This window comes from Capra hircus, chromosome 17, assembly GCF_001704415.2.
Source record: "Capra hircus breed San Clemente chromosome 17, ASM170441v1, whole genome shotgun sequence".
In the NCBI taxonomy this organism is placed as follows: domain Eukaryota; kingdom Metazoa; phylum Chordata; class Mammalia; order Artiodactyla; family Bovidae; genus Capra; species Capra hircus.
The window spans coordinates 31,234,426-31,259,485 of record NC_030824.1 but is presented as its reverse complement, the minus strand read 5'-3'; the positions used below and the strand labels follow the sequence as shown (position 1 = coordinate 31,259,485).

The following is a 25,060-nucleotide window of genomic DNA, read 5'->3' as shown; positions in this document are numbered from 1 at the left end:
CTGTGCCCCTGTATACATGGTGTCTCCTGCCAAGAAAGTCTCTAGAGACACCAGAGACACTAGGAGACGCAGTACAAAGGGCCACTTCTCCCAGACCCTCCCCTGCACCCCTTCTGTGCAAACCTATAGTCTCAGTCATTCTGGCTGGTTAGTTTTTGTTGCTGTTTTCCATTTTTTTCTGTTTGTACTTCTACCAAAAGATTAAAGTCTCCGTAAGGGCAGATACTGTATCTTATTTATTTCAATAAAGACTCCTTATAATATGCATGAAAAGTAGTAATTATTTAGTAAGTGCCTTGAGAAACAGGAAGAAAAGTCAACAGAACAACCATCACTCATGGCAAACGTTATCAGCAGAATTATATGTCTAGTAGATCAGAACTTACACATCCTTAATACACCAATATTTGTCTACTGCTTGCTTATCACATTCTTTAAGAAACTAGTTGCCATTGTTTCAAGGAGTGTGTTACACACCTTAAAAAGAATATCAATACGATTTAAGGAAGAAACTAAGCCCAGGGAGACATGGGCAGTTTATTTTCCTGCTGGTGGTCCAGTGGTTAGAACTCTATGGTTTCACCACTAGGGCCCAGGTTCAATAGCTGGTTGGGGAACTAAGATCCCATATGCCCCAGAGTGCAGTCCAAAAAAAAAAAAAAAAAAAAGACAAGCCAAAATATGGCATTTATGCTATCATTACCCCTCATCTGGTGTGATGGTGGGAATATATGCATTTTCTTCCTTTGGAAAGACTCCAGTCCAGACTATTTCTCATTTAATAACAATAAAAGTCAAAATACGCCGTAATGTCAAATACCATCTCTGAACTACATGAGAGACGCATAAACGCATATGCAGACTTATCAGCAAAGGGCTGCAAACTTTTACTTTATGGCCGGAAACAGCTGAAATGCTTCCCATTGCTACAGTATGCAATAAAAGTTAATGCAAAATTAAGTAACGCTGCCTTGACAAGGTGTCCCTAGTAATTCTCTGATACTCTAAGTGCATCACTTAGCTGCCATATTACCCATGGTGCAAAGAAAAAGGAAACACCTACTAGTACAAAACTTCATTGGCTTCATGTCTTTCGTATCTCACAGTTTCACACATCAACCTGTAAAATAAAAAATAAAGAGATGAGTTCATCATTTGTCATTAAAAAACACACTAATAGTTTTAAATTGTAAATGAGACATTACATAGAAAATTAAGATTATTTCTATGAATTATCACGACCATTTATTGGCCTCAAGGTAAATATTTATGGTACCTAGGTTAACAAAATAAAATGAAATCTGGTAAAGAAAAGCTTGAAAAGAAACATTTTGTTAGATGTCAGCTTCACCAGGTTTATTTCAGAGAGAACAAAATTATATGTGTTTTATACTTTGTAAAGGACACGTGGACAAATTAATGTTCTCCAAGGTAAACAGAAAATGAAAAGGAAGCTGAAAGCCAGAAAGGAAACCTATTAATTTATAAAGTGATAACGTCATCCACAGTTTAACACTGATGTTACTTAACAGTATGGAATTTCAGACAAAAGTAGGCTTTCATTAAAGTCATTATTTTTATGACTAAAATGACTAAACATATGCTTTATAATTTAAAGATTTGTTATTTCAGCTGATTCATCTCTGAAGGAAAAATTACGGAAACATGAATGTTTAAATATTCAAAATTACCTCAAGAACAGCATCTTCAAAAAAACATCTTATTATATTAAGCCTGAGTAAAATGTCCCAAAAGTACAGAAATGCAAAAGAGAAAATGACCATTTCTCCCTAAGGAGAAACTAAGAAGGAAAAAAAAAAGGACTGGCTATAAAAGCAATTATTTCAACAGCATCTGCACTTTGGTCAGTGGGGCTACCAACCTCCAATCTGTGAAACACTGGGATCAACACACACAGACATGTTCCCTGTCTGCAAACTCCAAACAATGCCACTCACTCTTGGGGTTTTTTTTTTCACTTGAAAACACCTCACCTGAGTTCTCTTTTGCCTTGCTCTTCCTGCGACCACCACCCTAGTTCAGAGTCCCTCGGCCTCTCAACCCCTATCCCGAAACATTCACTGAACTCCGGGAGGCAGCATGGGTCCTTGAACACACATTAAACACAGAGTTTTAAGTGACTGAATCACACGAATTCTTCCCAGGAAAGGATGAGAGACTTAAGTCATGGGTCTAAAAATACCAGGTCTTAAATTATGTAACAGGCTCTGCCCTGCTTCCTGTCGCATCCTCTCCGAGATCTCGGTCTTGCTACAGTGGCTCCTGTGCTCCTGCGCGCCCATCTCCTTCCTCCCCATCACCCGTTTCTCCCTCTTTCCTGAATGGCTTCCTTTGATACATGAACATACCTTACGTCCATCGCCCATACAGAGGGAGGGGACACTCTTGAACCCACAGCCCCTCCAGCTACTATCCACATTCGCTTTTCCCATGATGGAAATTCTCTTTTTAGAGTTGTCTACATTAATAAACTGTCTCCATTCTCTCATCCTCCTCCCACTCCCCAATCACCAGGTCCTTGAAACTCAAAACAAACAAAGAAACACCTCGAAGAACTACCAGCATCCTGTTATCTAAGTCTTTTCTGACCTTGTACCAATTCCACTTCTCAGTAGCATGTGATGATTCTCTTTTCCTTATAGCATTATCTTCTCTAACTCTCCTGGTTTTCCTCTTATTCAATTCAGTTCAGCAGCTCAGTTGTGTCAGACTCTTTGCGACCCCATGGACTGCAGCACGCCAAGCCTCCCTGTCCATCACCACCTCCCAGTGTTTACTCAAACTCCTGTCCACTGAGTCGGTGATGCCATCCAGCCATCTCATCCTCTGTCGTCCCCTTCTCCTCCCACCCTCAATCCTTCCCAGCATCAGCGTCTTTTCAAATGAGTCAGTTCTTCGCATCAGGTGGCCAAAGTATTGGAGTTTCAGCTTCAGCATCAGTCCTTCCAATGAATATTCAGGACTAATTTCCGTTAGGATGGACTGGTTGGATCTCCTTGCAAACCAAGGGTCTCTCAACAGTCTTCTTCAACACTACAGTTCAAAAGCATCAATTCTTCAGTGCTCAGCTTCCTTTATAGTCCAACTCTCACATCCATACATGACTACTAGAAAAACCATTGCTTTGACAGATGGACTTTTGTTGGCAAAGTAATGTCTCTGCTTTTTAACATGCTGTCTAGGTTGGTCATAACTTTTCTTCCAAAGAGCAAGCGTCTTTTAATTTCATGGCTGCAGTCACCATCTGCAGTGATTTTGGAGCCCAAAAATATAAAATCTCTCACTGTTTCCCCATCTATTTGCCATGAAATGAAGGGACCAGATGCCATGATCTTAGTTTTCTGAATGTTGAGCTTGAAGCCAACTTTTCCACTCTCCTCTTTCACTTTCATCAAGAGGCTCTTTAGTCCTTCTTTGCTTTCTGCCATAACAGTGTTTATCATTTGCATATCTGAGATTATTGATATTTCCCCAGTAATCTTGATTCCAGGTTGTGATTCATCCAGCCCAGCGTTTCTCATGATGTACTCTGCATAGAAGTTAAAAAAGCAGGGTGACAATATACAGCCTTGACGTACTCCTTTCCCAATTTGGGACCAGTCTGTTGTTCCATGTCCAGTTCTAACTGTTGCCTCCTGACCTGCATACAGATTTATCAAGAGGCAGGTCAGGTGGTCTGGTATTTCTGCCTTTAAGAATTTTCCAGTTTGTTGTGATCCCACAGTTAAAGGCTTTGGCATAGTCAATAAAGCAGAAATAGATGCTTTTCTGACACTTTCTTGCTTTTTCGATGATACAATGGATGTTGGCAATTTGATCTCTGGTTCCTCTGCCTTTTCTAAAACCAGCTTGAATATCTGGAAGTTCACAGTTCGCATACTGTTGAAGCCTCGCTTGGAGAATTTTGAGCATTACTAGCATGTGAGATGAGTGCAACTGTGTGGTAGTTTGAACATTCTTTGGCATTGCCTTTCTTTGGAATTGGAATGAAAACTGACCTTTTCCAGTCCTGTGGCTACTGCTGAGTTTTCCAAATTTGCTGGCATATAGAGTGAAGCACTTTCCCAGCATCATCTTTCAGGATTTGAAATAGCTCCACTGGAATTCCATCACCTCCACTAGTTTTGTTCGTAGTGATGCTCCCTAAGGCCCCCTTGACTCCACATTCCAGGACATCTGGCTCTAGGTGAGTGATCACACCATCGTGATTATCCTGGTCATGAAGATTTTTTGTACAGTTCTTCTGTGTATTGTTGACACCTCTTCTTAATGTCTTCTGATTCTGTTAGGCCCATACCATTTCTGTCCATTGTGCCCATGTTTGCCTGAAATGTTCCCCTGGTATCTCTAATTTTCTTGAAGATATCTCTAGTCTTTCCCATTCTATTGTTTTCCTCTATTTCTTACCAAGCATTTTTTCTGACTCCTTTGGACTCCATGCCAGTTTCCTGACCAGGAATTGAACCCAGACCCTCCGCAATAACAGTGCAGAGTCCTAACCACTTGACCACCAGGGAACTTCCTACTTGACTTCTAATGGACCATCTCCAGGGGCTGTCAGACCTTCTCCTCCACACCATGTAACCTTATCCAGTCTGATTTTTAACGTCATCCATAAACTGATGGCTTCCAAAGCCATACCCCACACCTAAGCCCCTCACTGTGATAACCACTCTTCTAAACGCCAACTTGGTGTAATAGCCATTTCATCTTCAAAACATTCAAAAAGATCTTAAATTTCTACCCCACAAATCTGCTTTTCCCCAGTCAGAACCCAAGTGTTTAGGCCAAAAACTTTGGCATCATCATTCTTGACTCCTCTCTTTTGTTCACAGCCCGTCTCTTTCCACCAGTTCCTGTTTCAAAAAGACATCCTCCCAGGCTGACCACATTCACCACCCACCTGTGAAAACCTGGTATCAGTCATCATGCTCGCATGCACCGTCCCTCAGTCCTGCCTGACTCTGTGGCCCCATGGCCTGCCAGGCTCCTATGTCTATGGAATTACCAAGGCAAGAATATTGGAGTGGGCTGCCCTTTACTCCTCCAGGGATCTTCCCAACCCAGGGACAGGACCCAAGTTGCCTGCAGCTCCAGCACTGGCAGGTGGATTCTTTACTGCTGACTCACCTGGGACACCCGTCTAAGCCATCATCCCACTATTATCTCCTACGAGGACTACAGAGGTAGCTTCTGCTTCTATTCTGAGCACCTGTTGCCTGTTCACCTGACATGCAGTCACAGAACCTCACACCTGCTCTTAATCTCCACTGCCTTCAGGAGAAAATCCAAGCCCCTGTCCTTGAATACACAGCCCTGTGCTGTTGACTGCATTGAGCATCCCGACCTACACTCACCTTCCCACGGCTGCTGCCTGCTCCCACCCAGAGCATCAGGACCCATCGGCACCGTGGGGATCTCTGAGCAGCTGAGCTGGCACAAATGTTCCCTCTTTTCAACCACAAAGTAAGAGCAGCCCAACATGCTAACATCTGAATGAAACAACAGTGGTCTACACCCCTAAACCCTGTCTGCCCCACTAGGAACATAAGCTCCGTGGCGGCAAGGGTCTGGTCAACTTCACTGAGGCATCTCCCCAGCCGACCTGATTTCCAGCACATAGCAGGCATGCAGGTGACAACTGATGACTGCATAAGTCAGCCTAACCAGCACCAACAGAAGATCAGGGCAAAATCATCTATATGACAAAGCTGTAAATACATGGGGAAAGTACCAAAAAAATTTTTTCTTAAATGCTGTTAACAGAATGTTTGATCTTCCCCGAACTCCTAAAGAATATACTAGCCACATTTCATTTGTCCCTTAATGTCTAAAATTGCCTGTGTAATAATAATTATGCTTATCCATAATGCTGAAGAATGTATACATGGACACACATACATATACTATATACAACTATATATATATATACAGTTATATATATATATATATATATATATATATATATATATATATATATTTCCCCCCCAGCAAGCTCTTGTTTCCAACACTGAATGGCCGCAGTTACTCTGCTTTTTAAAGGTATTTTGGCCTCAACTCCCAACTGGAGCTTCCTCCTCCCCTATGGCAAACATGCTGCCTCTAATCCATGTGAATTAAGGGAGTAAGCATTAGAAAATGACACTGTGTGGGAAAGACATCCAGGGTCTCCGTGAAGCTCTGAGCCCTTCAGATTGTGTACAGTGAGCAACCTCACAGCGACACAGCCAACTGACTGCACGTGACAAAGTGCTCGGGATCCATGCACTGATGGCCCCACAGCGCACCACGCGGGGCTCCCAAAGAGGAACGCCTCCCCACCCGCCGCCCCCCCCAAACACCGGTGTCCTGCTGCCCAGCACTGAGGAAACAGACTTGGAAAATCTTACGAGCTGCTTTTTTATTGTTGTCTTCCTAAATTTGGAAAATTGCATTACATGGAAGTCTTAACTGCTCTCTTTAATCCCACAGGGAAAACTTTTATTTATAAAATTCAAAGGAAGTAACATCTAAATAAGATGTATTTTCCCCAGAAACAGTGGTTACTACAAAGCAGTTTATCCAAGTCATTGAGTTTATCTGAACCTCTTTTCTCGCTATTATTCATTTTGGTATTCCAATCTTGTTCTAAAAAAGGACTTAGTTTCAGCTGATGTTTTTCATAAGTATGAGAAACAAACTACTTTTCAACATAAGCGGAACAAGATAAACATTCTAAAGGTGTCTCCTTGTAAGTTCATGCCAACAGAGTTGAATGATCTCCAAAATGCACTTTTTAAGGTACAAATACACTAAACTATACTGTTGAAATAATCAGTTATTTCCAGCCAAAATTTACTTTTGAAACAGCAGGAAATTGATGGTTCTGAAGCAGGTTAAGGGGTGTATGGAGCTTTATTATATTACCTCTACTTTTTTAATCTTGAAAATCTTCATAAGATGTATTAAAATTTTCCCTTTTTATTGCATAGAATTACCATTACCTTAAATAATTTTATGACCACATATACTACAGACACACATTATATAATCGATATAATCTAATCTATCGAGACATTACCCATGTGAATTTTTACATGCATCTGGCAAAGTGACATTTGCATTTGTATATTAATCAATTTGCATTTGTGGGTTCACTACACTCAGTAAAACAGGTAATTGGCACTACAGGCTTTTCCTAGGATGCTGCTGCTGCTGCTGCTGCTAAGTCGCTTCAGTCGTGTCCAACTCTGTGCGACCCCATAGAGGGCAGCCCCTCAGGCTCCGCCGTCCCTGGGATTCTCCAGGCAAGAACACTGGAGTGGGTTGCTATTTCCTTCTCCAATGCATGAAACTGAAAAGTGAAAGTGAAGTCACTCAGTCATGTCTGACTCTCAGTGACCCCATGGACTGCAGCCTACCAGGCTCCTCCGTCCATGGATTTTTCCAGGCAAGGGCACTGGAGTGGGTTGCCATTGCCTTCTCCTTGCCTAGGATAGCTGCCATCAAAATTCATAAAATGAAAATTTCATTCACACTTTAGAAATTATCCTCACTTTAATTTGAGCCATCTTCTAAATTCCCAATGGTTTGGCCCTTTCTAATAAAACTTAACTGAATTTTTAAACACTTAACTGACAATCTATTTTAAATTATTTTCATTAAAAATTTAATTTTAGAAGTATTCAATCCTCTTGATATGTTTTTCAATTAACAACTAAATATGAAATTGACATGCTCAAAAATTAATTAGTGTTTAAAGAGTAAAAGGGAAATACATAGAAAAAGTATTCCTTTCATAATTAAAAATTGCTGGTATCAAAAGTATCTGGAGATGGAGGAAACAGAATTTTCCCATAACTTCCTTGTTGGTGTTTATATGCAATCCTTCTTCCCAATGTCCTTTCTTTTCTGTTCCAGTTAATCACTAGATTATCCAAGATGTTTTGATCTTTTAGTATAAGCCCAGATAACCATAAATAAGGCCGCTGTGTTACTGTACTAGAGAAGCAATTAGAGTTTTACGAGTGGACTCACATAAAACCAACTACAGTATAAAGTGAGTTTCCCAGAAAAGGGCAGACAACTTAATGCAATAAATACATTCCATACAAAGACCTAAAACATACTAAAACAATGAACTGAGTCCTTCTCTAAACAGTTAAAAACATTCTGGTTTCATACGTATCTGAGTGCTAAGAAACTGATTTTTATTTACCAGGATGGCAAACAATGCTCCTTTGGTGTATTCACCAAGTGGGGTTTATTACCTTAGGTGAGAAGATGGACAGGAAGGAGAGAGGTGATCACTCTGGCAGAAATGTCAAACATTACAACGTGGATGTAAAACTTACAAGGCCAAGTACGGAGGCCAGATGAGGCAGAGTGCTCAGAAGTAAGTTATCTTTAATCCTACAATCCTACTTCTACAGGATAATAAATGATCATATCAAATTCTAGCATCCCACTGTTATTCATCTTAAACTGACTTACCTAAGCTGATGCTCTCTCAGGTTGGACAAGGCTTCCATCCCATGTAAATAGGAATACACTATTTCCAGATCCTGTTTGGAAAAAAAAAAGGACAGGAATTATTAGACTTGTCAGGAAAAGAGGCTTCTAAAATAAGTCATTATATTTACAGACCAAATTAAAGATAGCTTTTTTTCAAATACAAGTTTTTTAGACATCAAAAATCACATTCATATTAAGAGAAATCCTGGGCCTACACAATGTCATCTATCAGAACTGCCTTTGGGACACATACAAAGGCCATAAAAATATAAATGACACTGGCTCAAAGTTATGAAAAAAAAATTCCTCATAAGTTGTTACCAATTATTTTCCAGCTTTAACAGTAAAATATCAAAAGTAAGGTTTTAATTGTAAAGTACAAATATTTGCCAGTTCAGTCATTATTTTCTTAATTAATGCATGTTACTTCATGCCTACACTTAAAGATGAGCATGAATCCAATTTTTCTTTCCAATTTTTACCAAGTGACATTTCTTACATACAGAAATATTTAAATTTAAATATTCTTTTTTTTAAAAAGAGACACTTGCCTTAACAGATCATGTTACAATACATACAAAAAAGAGTCCTAGTAATTCATGGACGTTTAGAACAGGTAAAGATTCAAAATCCTGTTTATACCAATTTACATGACAAGCCAGCAAGGAACCAGCAGTTTTTTTAATTGCGGTATAATTGATGTATAATATTATGTAAGTCTTAGGTGTACATGAGTTAGTATTTTAAGACTCCAGTGAATAACAGCTTCTGATCTCAAGAATATGAATATTTACTCCTCCTCCAAATCGTGGCCAAAATCTAAAACAAACATTTTAAAATATCTGTAAAATTATCCTCTTCCTTTTTAAAACAAAAGCCCTATTGAGATATTCACATTTTTTTTCTGGTGGGAGACCACAGGACCAGGTAGGGGGTGCAAAAACCTCCACCCCTACCCCACACTGAGGCTACACCTCCTTCTAGAGAGTCGCTGTAAGCAGGCCCAGAGGTTCTCAGATATATTAGAACTCAAGATTTATCGCTTGTGAATAATTCCATGGTTTGTCTTTGTCAAACACATCATAATTCCTGGCATTTTACCACCCAAAAAACAACCCCATAACCATTAGTACTCTCTCCCCATCCTCCCTTTCCCTAGCTCCTGGCAAGCATTAATCTGTTTTGTGCCTACAGAATTGCCTATTCTGGACATTTCGTGTAAATGGAATCTCACAATGGAATACGTGCTCTTTTGTGATCGGCTTCTTTCTCTTGGCCTAATACCTTCAGGGTTCATCTACGCTGCAGCAGGTAATGATACTTTCCTTTGTATTGCAAAATAATATTCCACGGTAGACAGATGCCACATTGTGTTTATCCATTCATCAGCTGATGGACATTTGGGCTTTCCCTGCTTTATGACTGGCATGAATAAGGCTGTTATCAACTCTCATGCATACATTTCTGCTTGCACACCTGTCTTTAGTTCTCATGGGAATGTATATACCTGGAGCAGAACTGCTCATTCGTAAGATAACTCTTGTCTTTAGCTTGTTTACCTAAGTGGCTACATCTGAGGACTCTAATTTCTCCACATACATCCTTGCCAACACTAATGTCTGTCTTTTCTATTTTAGCCTTCCTAGGTGTGTTTGAAGGTGCTGATCTGTATTTCCCTAATGACAATTTTTCATGAGCTTACTGGCCATTTATACGTCTTTGGGTAAATATCTATTCAATTCTTTGTTCACTTTTTAATTGGGCTATTTGACTTCATCATTGCATGTTGAGGATTCTTTATGTATTCTGGATAGAAGGCCCTTTCCAGATACATTACTGGTAACATTCTCCCCCTTTCAGTGGGCTGTCATTTCACTTTCTGGGATAGTGCCCTTTGAAGCACAGGGTTTTTAATTCTGATGAAGTTCAACTTATCTACTCTTTTGTTGTGTATGTTTTTATAGTCAGATTTAAGAAACAGTTATCTGATCCAAGGTCACAAAGATGTATTAATATATTTGCTTCTACATAGAGTTTCTTCTTCTACAGTCGTAGCTCTTACGTTTAAGTCTATACTCCATTTTTAATTATTTTACATATACAGTAAGGTAAGCATTCAACTTCATTCTTTCACATGTAGATTTCCAGTTATCCTATTATCCTCTATGGAAACACACTATTGCTTCCCCAGTGAACTGTATCACTACCCTTGCTGAAGATCAATGGCTCACAAGTGTCAGTATTTATGTCTGTACTCTGAGATCTATCCCATTGGTCTACAAGTCTGTCCTCGTGCCAGAACCACATAAGGTCTCATTTATGCAGCTTTAGAGCAAGTGTGAAATCAGAAATTGTGAATGTTTCAACCTTATTCTAGTTGCTTGGGTACATGTGAATTTTAGAATCAGCTTGTAAATCTCTGCAGAAAAGCCAGCTTTAAAAAGGATTGCAATGAAACTAAAGATCAATTCAGGCAGTGTTGCTCCTGTAACAATATTGTCTCCTAATCCATGACATGGGATGTTTTTCCCTTTACTTAGGTCTTCCTTAATTTCTTTCAACAATGTTCTGTACTTTTCATTGCACAAATCTTGTACTACGTCGGTTAAATTTAATCCTCTGTCTTGGGTAAGAAAAAATTTTTGAAACCTTAAGGGTACCTTTGAGAACAATTCAAACTATGCGTGCAATTAGATTTCATACATTAAGGGCACAGATAACAGACAATGATTGACAGAATAAACTAGGCAAGGAAATTAAAACCTTTCTAAGAGGATTCCAAGAAGATTTTAGAATATTATGATGTGCTGGGGGGTGGGGGTGGAGGAAAGACCTCATTTATGATTCTCAATTGCCCCAATTTAAAACTTATAATACAGAAATTTAAAGTAGCACCTTCTGATGGTAAAGTTTCAGATAAAGTGAAGGACTTTCATTTTATTCATCTGTAGCTTTATTTCCAACAAATCTTATGAAAGCTATTTATAGACTGAAATCTACATGTAGATCTAAAAATTCAATACAAATAAGAAAGCTAAAACAAAACCATCCCCACTATCCAGTCCAAAACCCCTTCTTAGGAAGCAATCCTACCCCAATCATAATATTTTTTGTGCAGGTAGGAAAAGCCAATAAAAATGTCTTAAATAATGAGTTTTCTTTAATTCTCATAATGGAAAGTCCTTCTGAATAATGCTAAGATTCACATTCTATTTTATGTATTATAAATGTGTGCTGCTGCAGTCCTTAAACAGTAACACAGAAACTACCCTCCCATTTCTGAAGAGTTTATAATCTGAGTCTAACACGAAAGTCTGACATTTTTTTCACTGAAATATTGATCAACCTGTTATAATCTGCCCAAGGCCCATAGTACTTCTAACAGGTAAGACTATTTACATTCATTAACCTTAATCAGGCACATACATTTACACTGAAAAAAGTCTATTTAGCAAAGGAGTAGAAAGAAATAGGATATTTCAAAAGTGCAGATCTCTGGGTCAGGAGGATCCCCTGGAGAAAGGAACGGCTACCCACTCCAGTATTCTTGCCTGAAGAATTCCATAGACGGAGGAGTCTGGTGGGCTGCAGACCATGGGATCTCAACGGGTCAGATGGCGTCCAGGGTTTCCTCTATTACTCTTAGAGTGAGTCTAGAGAAAAGAAACTTGGGCCGCATGGTCTGTGCCTCAGGGAGCTTGGAAACTCCAGGACAGACACCATGTTTCCACACGAAGCTGTCACAGGGAAGGCAGTTTCATCTAGCTGAAATCAGATGACTTCCCAGAGAGTCCACCTCAACCTGAGATCTCTTCTCTGTAACTAACAGAGTCAATGTAACACACTGAGGTCTGCAGGCAACAAGTAAGTTGATGTAATGTTTCGCTCGTGACCAGCACAGGTTTGGGTGAGTCAGAAAGCTTAGGAAAAGGCATCAGGAAATCTCTGGCCTCAGACTCCCAGGGATGAAAGACAATGTGCAGAGAGGAGCCACAGAGATTCAGACTAAGAAAGGGGAAAGATGCTGGTAGCCAGGCTTCCCGCAACACAGAACCCGAGACCCAAAGACTAGGTTTACTAGAGATGAGGGATTGCAAGGGACTTAAAGACACTGAAAGGCAAAGAGGAAGACAAGGTTTTCTTCTCCTCTCCTAGGAGCAAGGTGGGCTGGGTGGTATTTTGCAATAGGCAAGTGTGGTCTTTTCTTTCTTATCAATTTCTTCTACCTTCTCCCCAGGTGTCCAGTGGCCTGAATCACCCCCACCCTCAGTCTAGGCCCCCCACTCTGGTCTACAAGCTAACGAGAGAAGACCTGAAGCAAATGTGAGTGATCAAAGGGGTCTTGTATCTTCCCAGGGGAACTATCGGTCGACGTCTACATTTCCACAGTCCAAATAAATCTCCAGGTGGTCGGACGTTTCAGAAACGAAATACACTGGGGCGTGAGGGACAAGACCCAGGGATCTAGGCTCTGCCGGGAGCCATCTCACCCCTCAGCGCCGGCCCCTCACACTTCCGCCGCTTTTCACGCAGAGGTTTCAACCCTCATTGGCCCTTCTGGGTTGGCCTTTGCCAAAATAATCTATGAGCTGGTACACGGAACTGCCTTCACCCAGCAAGGAGAGAAAGAGGCATAAGGGCAGGTGCTGAAGAGACTTACTTCAAACCCATTAGAGACCTGCCGCGTAGGTGGCATCTCAGAGCAAACTCCCTCATAAGAGGAACAAGGAAACACATGCCCTTCCAGGACTTACATGCTTGGATGCTTTTTTTCCCCATTTCTACACAAAGAAACATTCAGAGTGAAGTTTTCAACAAACTTGCCTATAGGGAAAAAGTTCTGGAGCCTTACATCACCTGAAATGCTCCAACTGTCATTTGTCAAGAAACCATGATTTGCAAACAACCTTCTAACCTCCCGTTACACCTCCCATGACAAATAAAATCCACATAACCACTGCTATTTTAAAAGGCCTTCAAAAATATAAGTGATCCCCCCCCCCTGCAAAATTCTCTAGTCTTAGACACAAACAGGAACATGTTGCTTTAACCAGGAAGCAGCATTTTTCCAACAATAGATCTTTTTGAGGAAGGACATCCTTTTTCTCAAAAATAGATGTTATTTGAAAGCAGCGAAAAGTCATAAAACTGCTATAGCCCTGTAGACAGGAACAATGATGGACAGACAAGAATGCAGTATTCCATGAAAAAGACTTTTTTTCGCCCCAAATATAATCCAGTGTTCTTGCCTGGAGAATCCCAGGGACGGGGGAGCCTGGTGGGGTGCCATCTCTGGGGTCGCACAGAGTTGGACACGACTGAAGTGACTTAGCAGCTTAGCATAAACCATGTTATCAAACTCAAAAGTATTCTTTTAAGTCAGAGGTACTCAACCTTTTGGTCAGTAGGGTCCAGTTTCGTGGAAGACAATTTTTCCACAGACTGGGGCAGGGGGGAGGAATGGTTTGGGGGTGGGGGGGGTGGGTATGGTTCAGCCAGTAATAATGATGGGGAGCAGCAGACGAAGCCTCACACACACTTTGCCCACAGCTCACCTCCTGCTGTGCAGCCTGGTTCTTAAAATCTGACCCCGGGGTTGGGGATCCCTGTTGTAGGTTGCTGAAAAGAATGACTGCTCACAACCTAAGGAATTCTCTTGCTCAGAGTCTGTAAACACAACCCAGGGCCAACATGAAGAAATAGGAAAGCTTGCCACACCGTGGGCGCCTTCTCTGGTACCTCCTAAGAGACTCACACAGGAGGGAATCAGCCTCAGAGCAAACTTAAGATTCACCAGGAACTAGGTTTTAACTCGCCTTGTTTACCAGCATGAGGACTGGCTAAGCAGTAAGGGTGTATTTTAACATGACCTTTGAAGAGCTGAGAGAGGAGACATCCCTCACCTTTCCTGTCCCTCTCCTCCACAGATTCTCTGCAAATGGAGTGGGCGGGATGGGGAGGAGATTTGCTACACTCTACCAAGAGAAACAATATATCCTTCTCCTTTAAAGTAAGTTCTTATTTCATATATGAAGCTACATATTTGAATCAGAATCACAAGTAAGGTACAACCTTGCAGTTAGTTATAAGATCAATTTAAGAGGTAAAGTTGATTCCTTTAAAAATACTGCATCTCAATCATCACAGAAACTAAGGCCAAGACCACGCTAGAGCTCAAGGCCCACACGGTGAACCACCCTGCCAGCTTCTCGGGACCGGAGACTGCAGTGCTGACCCACTGCTCTCTGTTGCCAAGACAACAAGGTACTGCATCCTTCCAGCCTTAGACCACTAGCAAGGAATTACAGTTCTGTCCTGCACAATAATGACAAGGAGGTTAAAAGCCAAACTATCCAAGGCTCAAGCTCCTGGCCACAGCCAGGAGGTTGAGGACCGAAGCTGGGGGGACATCTGCTGGCTTTGCTGTGTCTACCCACCCAAGGTAAGCTTAAAAGTTTTACCTAGCAGAAGCCACGGTTCTCTAACTAAAACATTTAAAAACCACCCTTGGAAGGTAATGGAAAGAACACATGCTCTGGCGTCCTCCTCCCCATTGCTGCGAAGGCCTGCAACCCTGGATGTTACTGAGACACTATTTGCATACCAGCATATAGACCATCTGGAGGAAGGTATGACAACCACTCCAGTATCCTCGCCTAGAGAACCCCATGGACAGAGGAGCCCGGAAGGCTACAGTCCATGGGGTCGCGACGAGTCGGACAGGACTGGAGTGGCTGGGCCCACACGCATGCATGACTCTTCTTCTTGACTGGGTCATGTGACTAAAACACATATAGTTTCATAATGACACACGGCACATACAGACCCTCGGGGAGCAGGGCAGCTGGTTTCATGACCTGTGAGATTTGCAGAAAGGCAGGCACACAGCAACATCGAGAATTACAAACTTTTAAATACTACCAAAATTTATATACTTTAGAATTTGTATATATCAATGCATGCTCTTCATATGTTTATCTGGCCAAAATATAAGTCAAACGAATTATTTATAAAACATGCAAAGGGCCCCTGGATGACCATCTGCATCAATCCAGCTTTTATACCACGGATGGTACAAAGGGAGCTGACCAGCCTCAGAGCACAGACCTGCCTGCGCTTTTCAGGCCTGTCACCACCTGCTCCCAAAGCCCCTCAGGCTGGCTTCCCAGTAAAGCCCCCACCAATAGTCTTTGCACCCCTCCCATACAGATAGCTGGCAGTGTACGGCCCACCCTAACACAGAGCCCCTTGAACACACTGGTCCTCCCTCACCCCTGGGTAAGTGTCCTACAACTCTACCCACCGGCGGCAGGGACTGCTTCGTGAGCCACCCACATGGGCCCCCAAGTGAGATCTGTGCAGCCACTTTATATTTCACCTCCTCCATCAGAGAAGAAACACCTCAAAGTCACTGTTTTACATGTTGTTCTAATCTTTGCATCTAGCAACGGGCTGTGCTACAAAGAAGGAACAGGCCCACACTCCTGCAGAGCCTATGGTATCCACAACCTGCGCACATGGTGAGCTCGACCCTGGGAGTACTTGGTGAGCGCGACCCAGGAGTAACCGAGACAAAGGGCAGGGGGAACGCTGTTCTCAGCCCCAGTATCCAGACAAGCTGAGGCAATTCTCCATGTGGCCACCAGGGGGCAGAGAGGACTAGCTGTCCTCCAAGGGCTTACACACCTAAGTAGGACATGGATCTTTACATCATCCCTTAGGGTTGTGCAGAGACCACGACCATCCTTTCTCCTCTGTCCCTAAAGAGAGGGCATGGGGGATGGGAGACAGGTCCACCAGCACTCTTGATAAAATCATTTCATTTCTATCATCCCCAGGAGGAAAAAGTCATATTTTAAACCTCTACTCCACCCCCACCCCTCACAACTTGGTAAAGCACCAGAGCCTTTAAAACAAAAATATTCCATACTGTGATAACTGCTGTCATCACATACTTCAGGGAAATGTTACAGAAAAATCCATGGTGGATTGTTATGATTTTGAGTAAAACTTTTTTTTGACTGTGTTATAATCAGTTTTTTGGACTTCCCTGGTGGCTCAGACGGTAAAGCGTCTGCCTGCAATGCGGGAGACCTAGGTTCGATCCCTGGGTCAGGAAGATCCCCTGGAGAAGGAAATGGCAACCCACTCCAGTACTCTTGCCTGGAAAATCCCATGGACGGATGATCCTGGTAGGCTACAGTGCATAGGGTCGCAAAGAGTCGGACACAACTGAGTGACTTCACTTTCACTTAATCAGTTTATTAATTGTGTACAGTATTGTAAAATACTTGTAAAATAGCAATAGGAGAAACTGTGAGAGGATATATGAGAACTCTTTGTACCAGCCTCTCAACTTTTCTGTAAACCTAAAACTGCTCTAAAAATAAAGTACTTTTAATTAATTTTTATTGGAGTATAGTTGATTTATAAGGTTGTGTTAGTTTCTGCTATACGGCAAAGTGATTCAGTAAACTTTGTTCTTAAACAGAAATTTCAACCTAAATCTTATGAAGGCTGTTTCTGAGTTTACTATAACTTACACCCAAAAGGAAGACCATGCCCCAGAGCTGCGATTTCATTCAAATTCACAAGTCAAAACGCAGGAAAATCTGTGATTATATTCCAGTCATCTACAGCTCAGTCTGGAGGCATTTCTTCAGCCCTGGACTCTCGAGCAACTGCATCTTTTTAAGGCAGATAAGGAATTCTAGAAGTAAAAGATACTGATTTAAGTTATTATGTTTGTCCAAAACTACCTTAAGGTTCCTTAGAGCTTTAAAAAAAAAACAGTTTTTGAATAGTTCCTAAACTTCAGACAGAAGTAATTCTAAGGCAATTACCTTATGAATTAACCATGAAAATTACAAGAGACCTCAGAGTTAGGCAGAGCACACCCTTGCCCCATGCCTCCTGCGCTTCCAGGTGGCAGGGAGCCTGAAGTGTCACATTCCAGGGGAGATGAGCTGAAGAAGGCAGAAAAGTACTTCCTAAATTCTAAGAAGCAGTGGAAGTACCACATCATCCTCAAAGTTTATCTCTTATTGAAGAAAACGTAAGAGTTAAATGATTCAGCAGCAACCGCCACCCCACGGTAGGTTTTATGCTCCTAAAGGAGAAGTGTTACGTTTAGCAAGTTAGACATCCATCACACGCTGCGTCCATTGCCCTGTCCCAGGGGAAAACAGCCATGGAAGCAAGTATTGTTTCTGAGGATTAAAATTTCTCACTGTGTGTGTGTGTGTGTGTGTGTGTGTCAGTCAGTCAGTCGTGTCCAATTCTTTGTGATCATACAGACTGTAGCTCACCAGGCTCCTCTGGTCATGGGATTCTCCAGGCAAGAATACCAGAGTGGGTTGCCATTCCCTTCTCCAGGGAATCTTCCAAACCCAGGGATCAAACCCAGGTCTCCTGAATTGCAGGTGGATTCTTTACCATCTGAGCCACCAGGAAAGCCCAAAATTCCTCATTAGAAAAATCAACAATTGTAACTAAAAACTCATCCTGGGGACAGATAAGAAAAATATCAAGTGGCTAAATCACAGAGTCACTATGAGCTTCAGAGTTGATATCTCCCCTTCAGAACAATGCCCACGACCAAGCCGACAGCTCCCCAGAATTCACATCTCTCAGGCAGCGAGAACAAACATCAAAACAGATCTTTTGAAGTAACTCTCTCATTTTAATCTCTCAGACTGCCAAATACGTAGTCAAATGTTAACTGCCCATGTATAGAGATTAACACACTAGAAAATGATTTGCCATGAACTGAATGCCAGCCTGGCTTTTGTTCTCTGTGAATAGGTGAGCAGGTAGTGAATGAGCACATTTTAAGTTACCATTTAAAATTCTGATTAAGTACAACTGAAAAGGTAAAGCAGCTGTACACACACATGCACACAATGCCCCCAACTCATAGAAAATGATTCCTGGACCATCTTCCATTTCTTTTTTTTAAAAAAAGGAGCTACACATGCCCCCTGTGCCCAGTTCTCCTCTAAGGACACAGTTAAAACCTTGGGCCCGGGATGGCACTCTTTCCCAGGGATGGTCTGGCTCTGATTAAGCCCTGCAGAAGCCGAGCTGGTGTTGGGTGGGGCGAGCTGGTGTTGGGGGGGGGGGGGGGGCACAGCCCACTGAAAACCTGGCAACAGGGGCCAGAGCTGCAGAACCACCCTCAGGACACCTCCAGGTCCAAAGACAACCTAACTGCAGACGACCAGGCCAATGTCAGCATCCCCACTGCGGCGGGTTCACACAGTCCTGGGAAAACAAAAGCCAAGCGGAACAGGTCACCGAGGACACACAGGCTCTCCGCAGAAAGGAAGCGCTTCCGAATGAAAGCAGGTTTTAAATATAGAAAACCTCATTGCTGCCATTTTTCTAGGACAAAAGACAAAAATAATTGGACATCTGTTTTTCCCATCTTGAATGTTTTACCGAGGAGTCAACCACCAAGAGTATTACTTATTCTCAAACTTCTCTGTTTCTCAAGAGGACAGGACAAGCACATAAAAACATTCTGCGGACACGGTTAAAGCTTTCCAACTCTGTTCATCAGAAATGAACTAAATGCTCGAGGCATGTTAGGTGCCGTTCAAAACTGATCTCTTTCAGATCTGTCCATATGAGATGAAGTGGCTGGGCGAGGGTAAGTTTAACCATCCCATCAGATGAACACTAGGGGCAGGGGGCAAGGGGGGGCACAGTTACAAAAAAGGAAGTGTATTACTAGACTGCAGAGAAGACATAAGGACTAGTAAACATACATATAAAACACTGATAATGGAGTGCTCCTTTAGAAAGAACCACAGTCGTAATTTCTGAAGCATCCTGCCTCTCGATGATGTTTCAAACTCTCCTTGGACACTAACGTCTAACATCTTTATCTTACATCTGTCCTACCTCCCACACCTGTACAGGGGGTACCACCCACCCCTGACAGCTTAAATCTGCGGATGTGTCCACTTGATCTGTATGATGGGCTCCATCACATTCAAAATTAAGTAGCATAAATCAAGAGACCTTTGGCCATCACAACAGCAATGCATGCTTGCTCGCTCTTAAACACACACACACACACACACACACACACACACACACACACACACACACACACACACACACACACACACACACACACACACACACACACGGAACCCTTTGGGCATCATTATCAAGACGCTCCAGAAACCAGAAGGAGGCAAAGAGCCCTTGGTGAATTCAGTTACCACTTAGGAGCCATCACAGCCAGAAGGGGAATGAGAAGGAAGGCAAAAGGGGCCCTCACCCCCACATTTCCTAAACTACGTTCATAACCCAGAATGCCTGGCGCTGAGATCAAAGCAACAAAGGGGAGATGGGTTTGCTGACCAGCTACTTCATCCCAGAACTAGAACATCCCCGTAGAAAGAAGGAAATGGAGGCTGTGAAACTTCCTTTTCCAGGTAAAGGACAAATTGCAAAGAGGCCCAGTGAAGGGGTTCCAAACATAGGTCCACAGCAAAGTTTTCACCAGCATTTGGCAAAGCAAAAGAACAAAGATGCTGCGTGAGATTCTTGATGAACCGAAGGAACTTAGCTTACAGAGCTCAGTGGTCTAGTGGTTAAAAACTCACCCTGCAACTCAGGGGATGCAGATTTGATCCCTGGCCGGGGAACTAAGATCCCACATGCCGTGGAGCAACTAAGCCCACATGCCAAAACCAGAATCCGTGTGCCACAAGGAAAAGGGCCTGCGTGATGCCACGGGGGTCCTGTGTGCCCCAACTAAGACCCGACCAACACAGCCAAGTAAATGAATACAATATAATTTCAAAAAAATAAAGAGCTTGACTTTTTGGGAAGATCATACCTTTTTTTTTTTTTTTTGCTTTTATAATGTCATCCTTTGAAATCATATTGATACGAGATGATATAACTCATTGCTTTGTCTAGTATCACCAGTAGAAGAAATTTTCTATAATTGCCCACATTATGTTGGCACGTCAATTTCTGAGTGGTGGTCAGGAAGATCAAGGGTCTGACTCATGAAATCCAAGAACCTGGGGCACCCACCTAAAAGCCTGCTAAATATGGGGATCAGAAGTGACTACAAAGTCCCCAAATTATTCATTTCTTCCAGCTCTCATTCTCAAGACTTTCCAGAGAAAAAGCACTCTAGGCATTTTGACCCTCCCCCAAAGAGACCCTCTCTCTAATACATTTTTATTAAAGAAATCTCTTAACATTATAATCTTCTGGTGGAATACTGGGCCTTCAAACAGAATGGAAAATTTGCAGAAAACATGGCAAGATGCTCTGGGCAGGGCAAAGGTTGTGGTGAGCCTGCGGGCACCTCTCCCCTGGCTTGGCTGAGTGACTGGTCTGAGCCCGCTGCCCAGCCCTGGCCTGGCTCTGCACCCTCAGCAGCCACTCAGCCTCCCTGGCTGTTTGCTCACCTGCAAGGTGGAGATGGTTACAGTATCTGAATGAAGATTTCTGCAAGGTGCTGAGGGCAGCACCCTGCATAGAACAGGCACCTTTCTGAGCACTGGCTACGATTTTTATTACTCCATTTTGAAGGGCAATGATGGAAATCTTAAGACAGTCCGGTGCCACAGAGTGGAGGAGGCAAGCTGCAGAGACCTCTGAAGGACATGGTTGGAACAGCTCTGGAGTTTTTCCTTTCTGTTTCCTCCGGGAATTTCTCATTTCAGAGTAAAACACAATGCTGCAAGTTCAATGATACAGAGCTTAAGAAGCAGCGAATGACTGGACTTGAAAATAAAGAATCCTAAACACAATTTGTATTTTTCCTAACACCAATGATGACTTCTATTTAGTTCCAGGTTTCAACAGAGACTAGGGGGAGAGACGATCCTAAAATCTGGTTTGTTTAGATGTTTCCCCTCCCCGGCTCACAGGCAAGCCAAGGCATGGAAGACCCGCTCTGCACAACCCTGACTGGGTGCCGACCTGGAGATGCGAAGATGGTACCATACAACCCTGGTCCTCAAAGACACACTTGTCCATACAGAACAGATGACTGCTGAGGACCTCGTGCACAGCACAGGGAACTCTACTCAGCATCCTGTGATAAACCATCACAGGAAAGAACAGGAAAAAGAACGGTACATGTACATGTAAAAATGAAGCACTGTGCCGTATACCTGAAACTCACACAACACCGTAAATCAACTGTACTCCAATAAAAACTTAAGGAAAAAAAAAAAAGGATAATCAACAAAGAATCGCTGTCGTTAAGTCGCTAAGTTGTGTCAGACTCCTTATGACTCCGCAGACTGTAAGCACACCAGGCTCCTCTGTCCTCCACTATCTCCCAGAGTTTGCTCACATTTATGTCCAATGAGTTGGTAATGCCATCCATCTCATCCTTTGCCACTCTCTTCTTCTCCAACAAACAATTAGAAATAAGGGGGGGAAAAAAGTCACTCTGTCTATAAAAGCAGATAAAACTCTCTCACAGACAACTACAACGTGAGACAGAAATTCACTTAAAAGTCACAAGCATCAGAAAACGAGCTTTCTAACTCTCAACTTCAACAAATGCTCCCTGCCAACCCACCATCACTGCCAGCTGTTCATCAGAAGGTTTATCTGAGGACTTCCCTGATGGTCCAGTGGTGGGGGTTCTATTCCTGGTCCAAGAAGATCCCACAGGTAACTAGAGAGTAGTCCCCACTCTCTCCAACTAGAGAAAGCCCACGTTCAGCAATGAGGATCCAGCTCAGCCAAAACTAAATCACTTTTAAAAAATAGTAATAATCAAGTTTATCTGAATCACATCACACACATGCTCCTGGGGGCCCAGAACCGTCACACACGTACGATGTGAGCTAACGACACCGTAAACCCTAAGTATCTGTAACCTCACTCTTCACAACCTGCCATCAAGTACCCACCACGCACAGGAAAATGTGATTACACTCTATATTTAGCTTCGAGTCCTTTTACTACTAAAAAAAAAAGCAGTTCATTCCAAAAGCATATTTTTATTGAGTTATTCAAATTTATTACACTCCAATAAGTAAAATATACAGCAATGCCCTGTGAACAAAAAGGCAAATAAATTTGCATGCCTCTGGGGATGAACCCCAACAGAGCAGAACCACTGGCCATGCTGAACTATGGGGCCTGGCCTCTCACTGCCCTGCATCCTGCCTGCTGTCAGAGCTGAGTGCCAGCGATACAATGAATTAGGGGCAGAGTCAGACAGAGGAGATGGGCAGGCTGGGGCCTAACCGCTCCCTCTCACACCCCCACCCACGGTCACTTCTAGCAGCTGACCATCCACAGAAGCTGCAAGTGCTTGAAGAGCATCTGTATGGCCAACAGGCACATGAAAAGATTCCCACTGCCGCTAATCATTAGAGAAATGCAAGTCAAAATCACAATAAAGTATCGCCTCACACCAGTAGAACAGCCATCATCAAAAAGTGTTTAAATAACAGTAAATTTTTCCCTCAGCCTAAGATGCCTGTCTCCAGGATACAGAATTCTGACAGATGGTCCTTAATACTTTGAAATTATTCCTGTCTTTGACTTCCATTATTAGAGTTAAGCAGTCTTGTGTCATTCTAACCATCATTTCTGTGCGAGTAATTTGTCTTTTTCACTGATTTCTTTTAAACTATTTACTTTGGAGATGCAATTCAAAAACTACAATACCAGTCAGAATGGCTGCCACTAAATAAGTCTACAAATAACAAATGCTGGAGAGGGTGTGGAGAAAAGGGAACCCTCCCACACTGTTGGTGGAAATGTAAATTGGTGATGCTCCTGTGCAAAATGGTATGGAGGTTTCTTAAAAATCTAAAAACAGAGCTACCATATGATCCAGCAATCCTATTCCTGGGCAGATATCCAGAGAAAACCATAACTGGAAAAGATACATGCACCGCAGTGTTCAACAGCCAGGGCATAGAAGCAACCTAAATGTCCATCCACAGCATGCGTGCGTGCTAAATCGCTTCAGTCACGTCTGACTCTATGTGACCCTATGGACTGTAGCCCACCAGGCTCCTCTGTCCACGGAGATTCTCCAGGCAAGAATACTGGGGTGGGTTGCCATGCCCTCCTCCAGAGGATCTTCCTGACTCAGGGATCAAACCCACGTCTCTAATGTTTCCTACACTGGCAGGCAGGTTCCTTACCACTAGGGCCAACTGGGTAACCCATCCACCCACAGAGGAATGGATAAAGATGTGGTACATACACGCCACACAGAAGAACGGAACAAGGCTATCTGCAGCAACACGGATACACCTGCAGACTGTCACACGGCGAAGTCAGTCAGACAGACACAAATACCATACGACATCACTTACACGCAGAATCTAAAACATGACACAAATGAAGTTATCAACAAAACAGAAACAGATTCACAGACACAGAACAGACGTGTGTGCCAAGCGGGAGGGGGTTTGGGGGTGGGGAGAAGCAGAGGCTTGGGATTAGCAGATGCAAACTATTGTAAATAGAATGGATAAACAACAAGGTCCTAATGAACAGCACAGGGAACTATGTTCACTATCTCACAATAAACCATGAAGGAAAAGACTATGACAAAGAAAGTACACATGTGTATAACTGAATCATTTTGCTATACAGCAGAAATAAACTCAGCACTGTAAATCAACCATACCTCAATAATTTAAAAAAAAAAAAAAAAAAGACTATCTGAAAACACATTCTTTTTGCATATTATCACTAGCAGGTTTTGTGAATATCCAACACCCAGAACTAAGCCTAGTGAACAAGTTGGTTCTTTGCTCCAGCGGGGACAAAAATAAAATACAATGATATGAAGTAAAGAGATAACCTAAGACATTCACAAGAAACAGTCTAAAAATATTCTGACCAATAGCACCAGGTTTTCATACAAACTGTATCACTTGGAAATATGACAAATGCTGCTGCTGCTAAGCTACTTCAGTCGTGTCCAACTCTGTGCAACCCCATAGATGGCAGCCCACCAGGCTCCTCTGTCCACGGGATTTTCCAGGCAACAGTACTGGAGTGGGGTGCCATTGCCTTCTCCAGTGACAAACGCTAGGGATGACATTTAAGTGCATTAATCCCTGCCTTACTTTAAATTTCACTTCATGATAGCCAAGCCTCATTTTTAGTAGAAAATGTTAATAAATCAAAATCAAACATGAGATAATTATGGAATTCAATCTACTACATTAGACTACTTGTCCAATGTGTCATTTAAGCCTCCTGAACTCTAAAATATACGGTGGATAAAGACTATCTGTTACATTTCTTATTCTTCTGGACCCAAAGCACAGTTTTATTCCTGAAGGTAATTATTAGAGGTTATTGAAGTGGCCCAAGTGTAACCTTTGAAATCCCTTGCATCATCATGCAGGTGAGATTCTACCAGCTACATACACAGGTCTCACCCAAGGGGGCCAATTACCTTTTGAGTAGAATATTCAGTGCAAAAATCTGAAACGCAGAAAACAGTCTGGTATAGCAGTAAAGTCCTGCTCACACCCCCAAACATTCATGTTGATCCTGCCTCCAGTATGAGTGACCT

The 25,060-nt window shown here is 42.4% G+C and overlaps 1 protein-coding gene across 2 annotated transcripts in view; it reads right to left on the bottom strand.

Moving 5' to 3' along the window:
- Positions 1-25,060, bottom strand: part of RAPGEF2 (Rap guanine nucleotide exchange factor 2) — a 262,810-nt gene that overhangs the window by 172,918 nt on the left and 64,832 nt on the right. For both annotated transcript variants that reach the window (XM_018061491.1, XM_018061492.1), the window contains exons 2-3: positions 8,494-8,564; positions 1,064-1,120 (exon numbers count right to left, since the gene is read on the bottom strand). In XM_018061491.1, the coding sequence (XP_017916980.1) occupies positions 1,064-1,120; positions 8,494-8,564 (128 nt within the window). The remainder of the gene's footprint in view (positions 1-1,063; positions 1,121-8,493; positions 8,565-25,060) is intronic.